The 15,403-nt window shown below is 34.2% G+C and overlaps 1 protein-coding gene across 2 annotated transcripts; it reads left to right on the top strand.

Moving 5' to 3' along the window:
- Positions 1 to 307: 307 nt before the first annotated feature.
- LOC145676153 (uncharacterized) lies at positions 308 to 12,717 on the top strand. 2 transcript variants are annotated; one of them, XR_014129310.1, is made up of 2 exons: positions 308 to 524; positions 11,555 to 12,717. XR_014129310.1 is itself a non-coding variant. In XM_081747056.1 (2 exons), the coding sequence occupies exons 1-2, from the start codon at positions 1,241 to 1,243 to the stop codon at positions 12,075 to 12,077; spliced, it is 888 nt and encodes a 295-aa protein (XP_081603182.1). In that variant the 5' UTR covers positions 1,165 to 1,240; the 3' UTR covers positions 12,078 to 12,717. The 2 variants fall into 2 exon arrangements, 1 of the variants encoding a protein (XP_081603182.1); XM_081747056.1 differs by lacking the exon at positions 308 to 524 and adding an exon at positions 1,165 to 1,605.
- Positions 12,718 to 15,403: the final 2,686 nt, after the last annotated feature.

The following is a 15,403-nucleotide window of genomic DNA, read 5'->3' as shown; positions in this document are numbered from 1 at the left end:
TGCCTTATATTGACACTAGGCGTTTAGTGATGTGCAAATGTTTGAGAGATGTATGCAGTAGTAGCAGGTCTAGCGTGATTGCTTTGCGGTTTTTGTGCAAACAATCCGTTCTTTTCGTATTAGGTTGAGGCTTTTTCCGTACAGGTTTGCGTCACTGTGTAGAGGTTTTTGTGAGCTGAACGCAACGGGAAGTTCGTTTTTATGTTTTTTTCTTGTTTACTTTCACTTACTGCTAATTTGCATTTTTGGGGAATTTTCTTGCGGGCCGTATAACGTCCTTGCAGCTGTAGGCGGAGGTTCCGACTACGCGCGATGGCATTTTTACATGAACCTGGCAACATTTATAAAAATGCCGATCGAAAATAGGAGAAGAATGGCAGCTGAAGTGGTGAAGACGTAGTTCGATGTGCAAAATATTCTACTTTATAGAAGAAGCATGAGTAATTATAAATAATACATGAAGCTGGATGAGTTCCCGAAAAAGGAGGACGTTCGAGTAACATGCATTTGGTAATTTGTGTTAGGTATGTGGTAGGGATACGTGATAATGTAGCACACGTGGCCTCCTTTCTTTTGAAGAAAAAGTATCCCCTACAAACGCGGTTTCATAACTTTCTCTTGGAAGTAGCTCGAATATATCCTCCTAGTATTTGATTGTGATTCGATATGATGCTTTGTGCTCCTTATGTCTTTTTACTTTCATTCCTCACACATTTGCCCTTGACTTTATATGTGCATGTGTAGTGCCCTTGTACTTTATCTATGAGCGTGTGTATGTGTGTGGGGGGGATTTAACGCATATCGCATGTCTTGCGCTCCTTCTGCTCCTTTTTGTCTTTTTAATTTTATTCCTCACATTTGCCCTTGTACTTTCTATGTGCATGTGTAGTGCCCTTGTACTTTATCTATGAGCGTGTGTATGTGTGGGGGAGGGGGATTTAACGCATATCGCATGTCTTGTGCTGCAGGATACTTCTTACTCTTGCATTACGTAGGGAAATGGTATTTCATGTGGAAGTGGTAATAGAACACAGAAGAAACGCAGATGAGGGTGTATTCACACTTTATATTGGAGTGTGAATACAAGATGATCTGGGTTTCCTATGTGTTCTGTTACCACTTGCACATGAAATAACATCATTTCCCTACGTAATGCACGAGTAAGAAGTATCCTGGAGCACCGGAAACAAGGGCGGTCTCATGTATACTATTACCAATTCTTTTTATATTTCAATTCACAATGGCTGGTGAGGCGTCTGTTAAGTTGGAATTGATGTGCAAAGAAGAAATTGCTTATGACTTACCTCATGAAGATCCGCTCGAAGGGAAAGGGTGGACATACGAACTAATGAATGACAACAAAGAGTTAATATTATCTACAACGGAAGGAGAGGTATCAGTGGACAAGGATACAGCTATGTCCTCTTTGGATGTGAGACTAAACGTTGATAGGGTTAAACCAGAATTAGCACTAGAAGAAGATCCTGCATTTCAAAGTAATATAGAAACGCTAAGAAAAATAGTGGTTCAGGAGACTTGCGCGTCGTATTCTAATGACTCCCAACAATTAACAACAAAAAGTTTAAATTCAGTTCTGCCAGAAAGGTAATGTTCAATTTTGCATTACTAATTGGCTCAGATTGATAATATGGTTACATAGTTTCGGAAATTTTGTTGGTTAAAAGCAATACTTCACGAGAAATATTTAGGTATGGGAGATATCATGAACGTAAGTTAGTAGCCTACAATTTGGAAATGACATAGCGCACATAAACTAGCTGTATACTAAATAAAAATAATAATAAAATTGACATTATCCATGCAATTCTCATGTAGTGCATATCTTGATAAAATAATTATTTCTTTATTATTGGTTACACATTTCTCACTAATTGTTGCACGTATTTAAAATATGGGTACTCGACGACATTGTTTTATTTATATAGAGACTTATGTAAAATAATAAGTAATAAGAATGGTAATTATCCTAAAATTTTACAAATGTAAAATTGTATTATATTCGAACATAAACTATGGACGTTTGTGATTTTATTTAGGATTTAGCTCAAATGGGTATAGCCTGATTTTTCCGGTGGGCTTCGAAAGCCATAAGTAAAATACAAGATAAAGAATATTTTAACCAACAATGGATCTTCATTATTTCTAGAGGTCCATACATCAGTCCATTTCATAGCTGCACTCGTTTTTTCAAGGGAGTCGACTTTTTACATTCCCACGAATCTTTTTTAGAGTATGGACCTGCATTTCTCAATATGGGATCATTTTAGGCGCTTGGTGAACGTACATGATATATGAATTATTGTAAAAACTACGCTAACCAGCATGTGCTAGATGGCCGGTAAAAATAAGATTGCTATGTAGATTAGGACATTACGCAGAATGTGGGTAAACTAGGATAGCGCCAAATTCTATATTTAGGATGACTTGCATGCCTTACGTGTTGAATATGTTCTTGTACGTTCCTAAGTATTTTATAGGTAACATCCTGAAATGCTTTCTTTGCTTGTTCTTTCCAAAGTAACACAATACATTAGGGACGTAACTTCTTAATTATATGGATCCCTTCATTCCCAAACATTTTCATAGTTCCGTGTTATGATTTGCCACACTGAATTTTGATACTTCATTTCGCTTACAGTGGTTACTATCTACCTTAACAATGGCTTATTTTGCACATCGGGCATTACTTCCCACAAAATATGAAAAGAGTTTCACAGTCATCTGTAGGTTAAACCATGAACTGTATACACGAAATTTCAACTACCCTCTACGATAGAACATGTAACTTTATTTTGGCGTTAATGTTGGTGGTCAGCATCAGTTCTAATTACAGGGAGGGTTTGTTGTTGTAGTGGTATGGAACGCAGTCACTGTAAAGACCTCCAAATTTGAAAAGAATTTCCGTCAATGTTAAGTCAGTTTCGTTACATTATACAATGTAACTTGCATTATACAACGTAACTAATAACCGTTTGAACATTTTAATACAAATAAATGAGTTAAACGGCGGTGAAGCCCTACGGAGCGCCATTCTGTGCGTCATTAGTTGACAACACAGGTTGTAAGTCATTCATAAAAAATACAGATTAATGGATAGGTTCCTAAAACCAACGGCGCTGACAACCTCCTACAGTTGAAGCTTGCAGTGTCCCTGACGATTCCAATGAATCGCTTCTACCATAAGACCTTACATACCACCTTGGTTGCATGCCTTCAGCCTTCAAGTCATGACACATCCGTGTTAATTTCCCAACCCTAATTGGGCTGTCAATGATCGCGCCTTGAGAAGGCATTTTAAGAATATAAATATAATGAAAAGGACGACAAGAAATATACCCTGGGAAGAGGCTTAATGCTACAGCCCCGCATTTGAATTCATGAATCGTTTCATCAATCATTACTTCAGGCCCGCTCATACCTACAAAATTGGTAGGTGTACAAATGTAAACTTTTAAAGAGCGCTTTCCAATTCTTATGTGTGGCCTATTATCAATTGCACTTATCTTTATCGAGAATAAAGTCAGATCCGAGAACATTTGTCACAATCGTGAAATACAAGATAACAGTAATTTAAACTTGTTCATTAAACATTAATGTTGTTCAGGGCCTACTCGTACGTAGCAATCTTAATATGTTCTCACAACATAAACCTTAATTTTACCATATACTGCCTAACTGACGTAGGCACTCCGTACTATCGATACATCATAGTATCCGGTGTTTATCGTAGTAAAAGGTAACTTGGAATGGAAAACGGGCTTCCCTTTATCTGTTTCTCGAGACGGGTTTATGATTTCCGGCACAAGAAAACAAGAGTTATTTTGAAAAGTCGAAAAGAGTAACATTTAATTTACTTTCTGTAAATCAAAATCCTAATTATTTTGTATAAATCCAAATCAAAGCTAAATATTATATCAAAATTTAAAATCCGAACATGAATTTTATTACTATTATAGTTTTTTCTTATTATGCCAAACATTAAAAGTTAGAACAAAATTTTGAAATTGTAGTCAATTGCCGAATCTACACATTAGCTGGGACCTACAAGGCGTCGCACTGGTTTCATCACTTTAATTTTATAACGAAAGTAGTGATGTCCCTAGGGATGAATTATATTTTAACTTTCAACTCTTCTTAACTTATAATATCGCTTTCTCTGAAGTCAATTAACTTCATTTATCATTAGTCACAATGAATGCACATTGACTTTTCATAGTAGACTACATATATATATCGAACGACGAACAAATCAACGAAAACTTTATCAAATTCAAGGTTATTGTCAATTACTTTCAATATTATATTAAATTTTGTTTAATTTACAGTACTTTGACAGCGACTTAATCTTACATTACAAATTTCGCATATTTTCCCATTATACAATCACAACATGAGATGAAAAAATTCACAATCTGAAGAGCACATTTTTTAATTACCTAAAATTTTAACTTCATGATTAGTTGTAGTTATTACTAGTACTTCTCTAATTATGTTCGTAATTATCTCTATATGCCTAACATGTCTCTAAATGCTTGATTGTATGGGGACAGCTAAATGTTTTTATAAACATAACATAAACATAGAATGAATAAAAACCCAAACAAGAATTGATGAAAAAAATTCGATACTGAAAGTCCGTATCCAAAACGGGATAGCCATACTTCTCAAAAGTGGTGTGGTATTATTACAATTTCAAAGTCCGAAATCGCGTTCTAAATCAATTACATGTTTAAAATTTTCAATGCTGTACTTCCTCTCCTTTCAACATTCATCTTTCATCTCCAAAAGCTGTAAGGAAACCATAAAAAATGACATCTAAGTGAACGTATCTGATTGTAGAGCGATATTGATGGTTCCACGGAGTGATGCGTCAGTGTTGGTGGGTACACACTTCGATTCTGAAAAGTAAGCTTAGAAATTCGGAGGAATAATCAAATATATAAGCAATAATCCTTTTTTTCATTCTCTAAAAGTTTAAAAGGTCAAATTCGGTATTTCTGATTTTTCATCTCTTCCGGGGTTTAGTCCGAGTTCGGGTGAAGTTCACTTTTTTTTGCGCTCTGATTTTAATTTTCCATCTGTGCGGGTTACGCTTGTAAGCTGTAATTTAGTACGTTTGTGTGTACTTTTCCAGTTAGTTTTTCTTTTTAATTTGCGGAACTTTTGTCCTTTATACAAGGCATTTACAAAATTTCCACGTAATGGCTCACCTTCCTTTACGACGATTGGATTTACGCTGCATTGCGATACCTGTCATAAATTTCTTTTTATGTTTGCACTTAGTATTACTATATTTGCCATGTAGTTTACTATACAATGTTCGTACGTGCTTTCGCTTAAACTTTTTAGTACTCTTCGGAGTCGATGTGTGCTTCTTCCGCATGTTTGACTCGATATAACCTCGCCTAAAGCTCGACTTTAATTTGCATGTAGTTCGTCTTTGAGCGAGTTTATTTCGTTGCGAATTACGCTTACCAAAGCATTTTCCTTTTATTCTCAACTTATTTTTTACTGCACGCTTAGTGTATGGTTGTGCGCGCTGAGAATACGCTGTACGTAGAGATCGCAGAACCTTGTTATCATCACGAGCTATCAACTGTTCTACGTTTTGAGTAGCCCTACACTTAAATTTTCGCTCTTTACAATTTCGCAATAGTGAAGTACTAGTTTGAAAATTCAAATATTTTGGCAACTGAAAATTAATAAATGTTGCATCTGATGACTGATATGATCACGTCTGCTCATTTTAATTCTGCTGATTATGCTCCTAGAAATCGAGTTTACGTTAATAATGCATTACCAAAACTCAATTGGCTATCTTATTTTTCTTCTTAAACTTGGTGTTACATTTCGGTTCTATAACGGAAATATACTTTCGACTGCGTGTGCTTTATTGGAAGTGTTACTTTTACGCTTGTTTACGGTAAATATTTCCGTGCGATATATTATGTACGAGACGTTCATTACGTAAAACTTAATTCGCTTGGCAGGGATACACTCTAAACTGTGAATTTGAAGTCGTTTCCTTCTACAATACTCAAAGCTGATGAAGGCGGAATGGATTTGCAGCTCTAAAATGCAATTCACGTTTGACATACACGGTTACAAAGACAAATTAGAATTTGTTAAGTCGCGCTAAACCATTTGCCTGCGACACAAAACCTTCAACACTGTAACTTTGTTATCACACAAAATCATCAATTGAACTCTCAAGCATTCCCTGGCTTCTTCGAGAGGGCAGATACGCGTAACCTCAACGCTACTGCTTATCATGTGTGAAACATCGATATCTCCTGCCGGCAAAACAATTACATTAAAAACAATTGTCCACAGGTACACGTAACGATTCTTCCTTTTTTGCTATCTCTATACTGCATATTTCCTTTTCCTGACTGTAACCGACTTTCTGGTTTATTTGGCACGTATCTTTCACAGCGTGGGCCGGCTCGAATTCAAGAGTATTTTCGGTTTCTTTTTCCCCTTGCATTTTCTTGTACTATTGTATTTTGTTGGCTTGCCTACACTCAAGCTGTGCCGTTTGCATGTATTCATAGAACGCAGTAAGACTTTTCTTTCATTCCGCTACACTATTTTAAAATTCAGCAGTTACTGAATCAACATGATTGGCCGCGTTAACTAATTCAGTGTGTATCTCAGTTAAGGAGTTATTGGCTACTTTGATATTATTACGTAAACTGTCTGCTTTGGAATTCAATTCGCTCTTTCCTACGCTCCCAAATCACTTCTGTTACAGACTGTTAGATTTCACTTACTGATGAATCTATTTTTTTGTCCTAGACGTACAATATTGTTCTAAAACACTAGCCTCCATATTGATATGAATTACGAGCAACTAATTCAAAGTACGCAAATATAAATGTCTGAGTTTAATACGAAAGTAAGAAACATGCACTTAAAACATGAAACACTAAGAATTTTGATATTACGACCATTAACAACCAATCCTTCTTTTCACAACTCATGTTTCACTTTCTGAAGTGCTTCAATATAAAATTAACACAGATATAAACTAGTACCATATACAAAACATTTTCTATAACTATTCTATCAGGCTTTATTCCATTTTGTACTAGTACACAATAACACACTGAGTAAGGCTATGTGATAATAGGTAAAAAAGAGTATCACGTGACAGTTTCAACACAATAACAGTGTCCTCATCAGACTTCCGCTCTTTCTGGCTGCTGGGAGTTGGTCATCAATTATATATACTGTCCGGAGATCAATTTTAAATAGATTCCTCCCCTTCGTTAAAAAGTAACACCTGTGTGGCTTTAACTTTCACGTTTTAACTGCACACGTGTCCAATTAAAAGTTCACTTCTTTTCTCCTGGATGCGTTCTGTCCTGTAATTATCCTTATTTTCCTTGTTATTTTGTTTCTCTTTTTTTCTTCTTCCTTTTCATTTCTCCTTCGTTTGCAGAATCCTCTCCCACTCCTTATTTATCGATAATCCTGCATTCAGCTCATCACCTTGCCTCCTGCCTTCATAATCTCCATGGCTTCCTTCCATTTTCTCACCAAAGTTCTGTTCTCTATCTTTATAACCTCTGCTCCTTCCCAACCTATTCTGTGGTTTGTATCTTTCTGATGCTTGTATATCACATTGTTTTCCATTTTCAATCTTACTTCATCCCGGTGCTGTTTAATATACTTTTTGCATTTTTTGTTTTTCCTATGTAAATTTTGTTACACTCCGCGCTTCCTGCTCTATATATTACTCCTCTGTATCTTTGTTGGCTATTGCTTTTCTTTTTTCTCTTCTGACTAGTTCAATTATTCTGCTTCCTCCTTTCCTGTACGTCCTAATTCCTGCTTTTCGAAACATTCTCTATATGTTCTCTCTTTGTTTGCACAGTTATTGTGTTGAAACTGTCACGTGATACTGTTTTCTTTTTACATATTATCACATAGCCTTGCTGAGTGTGTTATTGTGTATTAGTATTAAAACATTTACTCTTATTCATAAATGCACATGAAGGTGCATAGTGTAAAACATGTATGTATGTGTGTATGCTCAATCAGCTGTTTGCTATCCACTCACATCTACATAGCATTAAAAATCAACAAGAACATTTTTTATGAGCTACATTAATCTCTCTGTCGCTCTCAAAGTCAAAACCTATTAACCTAACTTACATGAAAAATCTACATTACTTACTTCTTGTTTTTATCTATCCCTGTGTTTTATTTTTAATTAATTGTGTTCGCGCAGGAGCTGATGGAAATTGACTGTGGACACTAGGCTAATCAAATTCAAAACTCAACACGTGATCTGTGTAACTAATGGTATTGTAAAAACAGTTGTAGGCAGATTACTATAATTTAATCCGGAAAACGTTCGCCATGTGGTTGAAATCGTGTTTTTTGGTAGATGTTAGATTATTGTAAATATAATCGCAAACTTCATATTGATTTTCGTCTTTTTCCCAAGATTTGTCACTTGTTTATTGCGTTTATCCCAGCTTTGCTACGGCAGTAGGACGTAATATTGAGGTCTCCCGTATGAGGACACATTGTATTAAAGCCTGTAGAATCGCCTGTAGCGTAAGCCATAAGTTACAAAATAGTAGGGATTTGAGAGAAGTGTCAGGACCAACAGCACATACCCTCTCGATACGTTCCGTTAACTTTCCTACAACTAGCTACATGTTATAACGGACAGTTCCCCTACAACTAGCTAAATGTTATAAAGGAAAGTTAAATGTTATAACGGAAAGTTTCGAGGTAATTTTCGTGTAGAAAGTAGGGATTCTGAACTCACAAGAGCCGTAATTACAGTTGTTTTTAAGTAATGGTTATGCTGGCTAAGCTACAGAAGATGTCGAAGGGGTTTCGGGAAAGGGGTTCCGTACCATCATGAGACACCTCTACAGCTACTCAAATTTAAACGAAAGATTTCCGCTAATATTTCGTGTAAAATATATTCTACTGTACGTTTTCATGAAAAAAAAACTGTAAACAAAAAGAACTGAATATAATTGAAAACTAAAGCTTGTAATAAACTAACTTGTGAAGTTTGCAGATGTAATTAAAAAAGCTTTGCTACAAATATATATATACACAGACCATAATTCAGTGAGCTCTGAAATCTTATCAAAATGATGTATAAGATTCAGTCTACTGAGCAATTGTTGCTTAAGGAGTGGCATACACTATTTCTAGAATCGAGATAAGATCAGAATTGTTTACAATAGTTTTGGTCTCGTCTTGATTCTCATCTCCAAAGCATGACTATAGTGTGAGTTAACCTTGTCCCGTCTCGAATTAAAATGTTTCATCCCGATTTTGTTTGGTTTGTTTTAGAATCGAGATGAGAAATTCGTCTTTTCATGGGCAATATTACACAAAACCGAAATATTTTTTTTGCCTAATATCACGTTTCTCTAATGGTACGACCTGAGCGATAATAAGTTTTTAATTTTTAAATATTCTTCGAGATAATTGTTATTATTATTAGTATTACTCCTGAAAATTTGATAGTTCAAGTGCTGAAACAAACGAGTATTCAAATATTTGAATGTAATGAAGCGTGTGTTATCGCCGATCTATTTCCATCAAAATTCCTAATGTAAAAAATAGATGCTTAATTAGTGATGGGTAAATTCCCGGGAAGATATTTTTTGGGAATATTCCCGGGAAGATTCCCAAAATGGGAATTTATCCGGGAATTTATGCACAATCAGAAAGAAAATTGCATTCTATTACTATATTATGATTTCAAAGTTGAATTAATTTTTATATCACAGCATATTATTACTGTTGTTCACAGAGGATTCTTTAAAATATATATTCTGAACGGTACCGTGCTACTTTATTAACACTTTAATATATTTAGAAAGTACGCATAAATGTATGTTTATATACAACATATTTTATCAATTAAATATGTGTGAAAAATTATATAGTAACAGTTTAAATTTAAATGTAAGCGGATTTGCTCAACTTGACTCTATTACTGATATTATGAACACATTAAATTTATAAATGTTATAAACCAATTAGATTGAATTAATGTTAGAAGATACATGTATCACCAATTTATCAACATTTGCGCATATATATTTATGTTGACAAAATTTGCAAGATACTCACTTATCTTTATATTTTAGCACGTAACATTGTCATACACGACCTTTCATTCTACCTATTTCTAGAAATTCCATACGTTAATTCATATGTAAAAGAAGTCCGAGTACCTCTTCAGAAATTCGAGTCAGAGAGAGGAGACAGACCGACGTCTAGCATTGGGGGCCAGCTTCTGTACCTACTTTTCTTGCGATATTCTATTCAGATGCGGTTATTTTATGGTTTCATACGTTAAATTACGTTACCAACTTTAAATTCAGTCAGCATTGCAGAGCGAGCGTTAGCGAATGAAGGCGGGTTAGAGCCCCGCATGGCACGTTGTTTTCTATCTTCGTTACCAACAATTCACTTTCTTTTCTCACATAAACCACTTCCACTGACCTTTCCGTTTTGTATAAATCCCCTACTGCCCTAAAAAACAAGGTGTTCGATACTTTTTTGACTACTTGAGCATCACTATCTACTCATTTCTTCCGTAAATCATCCTACTTTTTGCTAGTTTTGGCCCCCCAATACTAAACATTTACTTTATTTTCAGTGCAAATGGAAATGGAACTTAAAAATTATATTATTAGTTATATAATGTACCGTCAAATAATTTAAATTTTTTAAGCTTCAAATTCTTTAAAACCTAGAAGTAAATCCATAATATATTAAAATAAAGTTATTAGTCATATGGTTCTTATAATATGGAAGATAAAGCAAATAAATGGAAATAAATTCCTTCCCGGGAATTTATAGGCCAGGGAAAAAAACCGGGAATATTCCCATTTTTAAATTCCTTCCCACCTGGAATATTCCCACTGCCCATCACTATGCTTAATGTGTATTCGATCGAAGAACCTCGAGATTACTGTTCAAGCGCCTAGACCACTAAACCACGATTACTACGCTGTAAATGATTCGTATTTTTCTTGTTACTTTAAGCTCCTCTGCCTCAGCTTGGAAAGTTTTATGTAATTTTTTAATTCGTTTCAAAAGCCTTTCATGTTCCTCTTATGATGATATAAGTGAATGATCTTCGGTACAGCTTCTGTTGATACGTTGAGTTGTTCTTAAACCTTTGGAACGCAAGTTTGTTTTTTCTCCACACGAAACTATAGATAAGACAAGTTTAATTCTCATACTGTGCATTTGTTTCAAGGCAGCCGACAATACCTGGTCATAGACTTATGACCGCCACGATATAAATGATAGTTCAATTTGATATAGTGAAACAAACTACAGCCACTAATCTTGAGACAATGGTGACACGGATACTTCTCTGTGGTACTTTATTTCATATTTCTAAAATATTTAATATAATATAACATTTTAAGCGTAACTTTATCATGTAATATAAAATCACTTTATCATAGCATTTTTTGTTGCTACTTAATCATTATCTCCATTCACATTTCCTTGTTTGTTGAATTTGTTACAGGCGCGATAAGATATTAGCTTTCCACGGAGAAGGGATTACGTTTATTACATTAAATGAAGCCATTTCTCATTCATATGAGGAATCTGATACTTCGACGCAGTCTGGCAATGGATTTCATCGATCACGTTTCACAAAAAATATGGTGACACAGGGAAGTAAAAAAAGTCATACGTACCAAAAGAGTGATAAACGCTTTAGTCAAAGTTCAACTATGACAAGTGGTATGTTAGTTCATAAAGGTGAAAAGTCTTACATATGCGGAGTATGTGGAAAGGAATTTAGATTAAATACAAGTTTGGCTATGCACATGTTAATTCATACAGGAAGAAAACTACACACATGCCAAGATTGTGGTTATACATTTAATCGAAGTTCATCTTCGATTACACACATGTTAACCCACACAGGAGAAAAAAATCACACATGCCAAGAATGTGGTCAGGCATTCAATCGACCTTCAAAATTGCCTAGACATGTCAATCAAAACAGGAGAAAAAACTCACACGTGCCAAGAGTGTGGTAAGGCATTTAATCGAAGTTCATTTTTGGCTACACACACGTTAATCCACACAGGGGAAAAGCCTCACACGTGCCATGAGTGTGGTAAGGCATTTAATCAAAAGTCAAGTTTGGCTATACACATGTTAATCCACACAGGAGAAAAACCTCACAAGTGCGCAGGGTGTGGCAAGGCATTTAATAAACGTTCAAGTTTGGCTAGACATATGTTAATCCACACAGGAGAAAAAGATTACACATGTCAGGAGTGTGGTAAGGCATTTAGTCGACGTTCGTATTTGGCTACACACATGTTAATCCACACAGGAGAGAAGCCTTACACATGCGAAGAGTGTGGTAAGTCATTTAATCAACGTTCAAGTTTGGCTACACACATGTTAATCCACACAGGAGAAAAACTTTACACATGCCAAGTGTGTGGTAAGGCATTTAACCGACGTTCAAGTTTGGCTAAACACACGTTATTTCACACAGGAGAAAAACCTCTAAAGTGCGCAGAGTGTGGTAAGGTATTTAGTCAACGTTCAAGTCTGGTTACCCACATGTTAATCCACACAGGAATAAAAGATTTCATATGTCAAGAGTGTGGTAAAGCATTTAACCGACGTTCAAGTTTGGCTACACACATGTTAATCCACGCAGGAGAGAAACCTCACACCTGCCAAGAGTGTGGTAAAGGATTTAGACTACGTTCAAGTTTGGCTACACATATATTAATCCACACAGGAGAAAAGGATTACACATAGCAAGAGTGTCCTGAGGCATTTAATCAATGTTCAAAGTTACTACACATATTAATCCACACACGAGAAAAATTTACACGTGCGAAGAGGGTGGTGAAGGATTTAGACTACATTTAAGTTTGGTTACATATATGCTAATCCACACAAGTGAAAATGATTATACATGCTGAGAGTATGGTAGGCATTCAATCGACGTCCAAGTTTAGCTACACACATGTTAATTAACACAGGAGCAAAATATCACACTTGCTAAGAGTGTGGTGACGGATTTTATATCGTTCAAGTTTGGTTGCAAATATTCATTCCATAGAGAAGATGCTTCCGTTTGCTAGGAGTGTGGTAACGTTTAATCGAAGTTCAACTCTGTCTGCACACATGTAATACTCAAGTGAAAAAGCTCACATATGCAAGCAGTCTCGTAGACATTTAATCAGCGTTCAAATTCAGATATTGTATACTATTTGTATAAATTAAAAATTGATGTCGACATGCGATATCTACGTAGGGTTGTTTGAATCCACGAGGTTCTTTAACAAGGTCCGATCTTTCAGTAAAACCTACTTGCAAAGCTAATGTAGGGGACGATGTAACTGAGTCTATACGTTCATCCCATTCAACGTGTACGATATTTGAAAAACTAAATCATAAAACTTGATATTGCGTTTAATTCTTCTAGTAAATGATAAATGAATGGATAATACCCAAAAATAATTTTACTTTTCATAGGATTTGCATTTTTAAATTTGTACCATATAGCATTTTCACCTTCGGTAACAACATAACCTGGTAATGGAATATGTACTTCACTTAATCCTACATGCCAATCAGATTCTGATAAACGAATATTATTTTTAATTGATTAATAAAATGTGTTGGATTATTTGTAGGATACACATCTGCACAATTTTTTTTTTACTAATGTAATGTAAAAACTATCATCAATACTTTCAGAAATCATTTTCATTTAAAGTGAACTGTCAGGTTTGTAATTCCAAAACGAAATGGTAATTTTAACACGTGTTCAGCTTTTAAGATTACTTCTATGGTATCAAAATATTTCTTTTCAACTTTAACATAATGCGGTGTGCGAAATACAAAAGTTTCTACATGGCCATGTTGTACATTATATATACTAAGTTTTAGAACTAACGGTCCTATATTTTGTTGTTGTTTCACAATATCAAAACATACATTAATTGTATTGGGAATATTATAATCTGAATCACATAGAAATTATTACGTGTTAATATTAAATCAACATTTCTAACTTTGTGTATACAACGTTTTAAATATCAAGTGTATTTTCACTAATAAATTCAAAAATATGTTTAATCCTGGTGTAAACCAATCATACATTAATCTAATATAAAGGAATGTTTAAGAACAATTTGATTTTATATTTTGTAAATAATGTAACATAGAAACTTTTTCAGGAATCAACTGTATAATGCATTCAATCGATTAATAATATTGTAGTTTTACTTGAACATGATGACGTTCAACTTTCTCATCCATAACAGTATTATTATAATTTCTTCATTTTCACCATTATAAAAACTCCACAGAATATTAATTTTTGTTATGCGACACCCTTTTTCCCATCACTGAAATCAATAGGTTGTTTTGTTGTAATATTACTATCAAAAATTTTGATACATGCATTTGAAAGAAGAGTAACGTAAAAGTCGTGTGTAAAGTTCAAATTCATTTTCAGATTGAACAAAATCTGATCTAATCCAAGAATTGATACTTAATGGATATCCCAACTACTTTACATACATCCACCCATTTTTCCGTTTCAATACTTTTTCAATTAGATATGTTTTCTTTGAATTTATAATTACCTTTTGTAATTCTTGTGCAAAAGATATTTGTTTAATTTCTTCAATATTCCAATCTTTTAATTTAATAGTGACAGGATCCGATTTAATCCATTTATCAGCAATAAATATTTCTTGTGACCATTTAGGTAAATATCTTTTTTCTAATATATGTTTATACTTATTAACATGAACATATTCACCCGGACTAAAGTTCCGAGCTATATTGCTTTCACTCATTTTCTTTTCGTATAATGTTTCCACACTTGATTCGCATTAGAATCATTTACTTGAGCAGGTGCCAATTTAATATTTTAATAATATGATTGATTATAATTATTTAATTATACATTAATATAACGATAAAAATTCTTTGCGGTAAAATAACGATAAATTTTTCTTTTAATGTACATATAAACCGTTTTGCTAAAGCACATTTAATTTCTGAATGAACACTATATTGATTAATTTCATATTCTTTAAGCAGTTGTTTTACATGACAATTAAAATATTCACCGCCTAAATCTGTTTGTACGTTACACACGGACAATTTAAAATTTTATTTTTTTTTTGTTATTGCTTTCACCATTTCAAAACCTTCCTTTGTTTGTAACGGAACAGAATATTCATAACGTGAAAAAAGATCAATACAACACAATATATATTTAAAATTATTATTATACTTCGCAACATTTTAAATATCTGCTAAATCCATTTGTAGTGTTTAATTTGGTGCACTAACATAATACTTTCAAAAAATTCACAAG

This window comes from Thermobia domestica, chromosome 18 (assembly GCF_964235325.1).
Source record: "Thermobia domestica chromosome 18, izTheDome1.hap1.1, whole genome shotgun sequence".
Lineage (NCBI taxonomy): Eukaryota > Metazoa > Arthropoda > Insecta > Zygentoma > Lepismatidae > Thermobia > Thermobia domestica.
The sequence above is the reverse complement of the archived record's forward strand: the minus strand, read 5'-3'. Positions and strand labels throughout refer to the sequence as shown.

Excerpts from the sequence above, each read along its gene's own strand:
- LOC145676153 (XM_081747056.1), top strand. The coding sequence starts at position 1,241 with ATGGCTGGTGAGGCGTCTGTTAAGTTGGAATTGATGTGCAAAGAAGAA. Across the intron at positions 1,606-11,554 it reads AATTCAGTTCTGCCAGAAAG|GCGCGATAAGATATTAGCTT; the intron begins GTAATGTTCAAT and ends AATTTGTTACAG.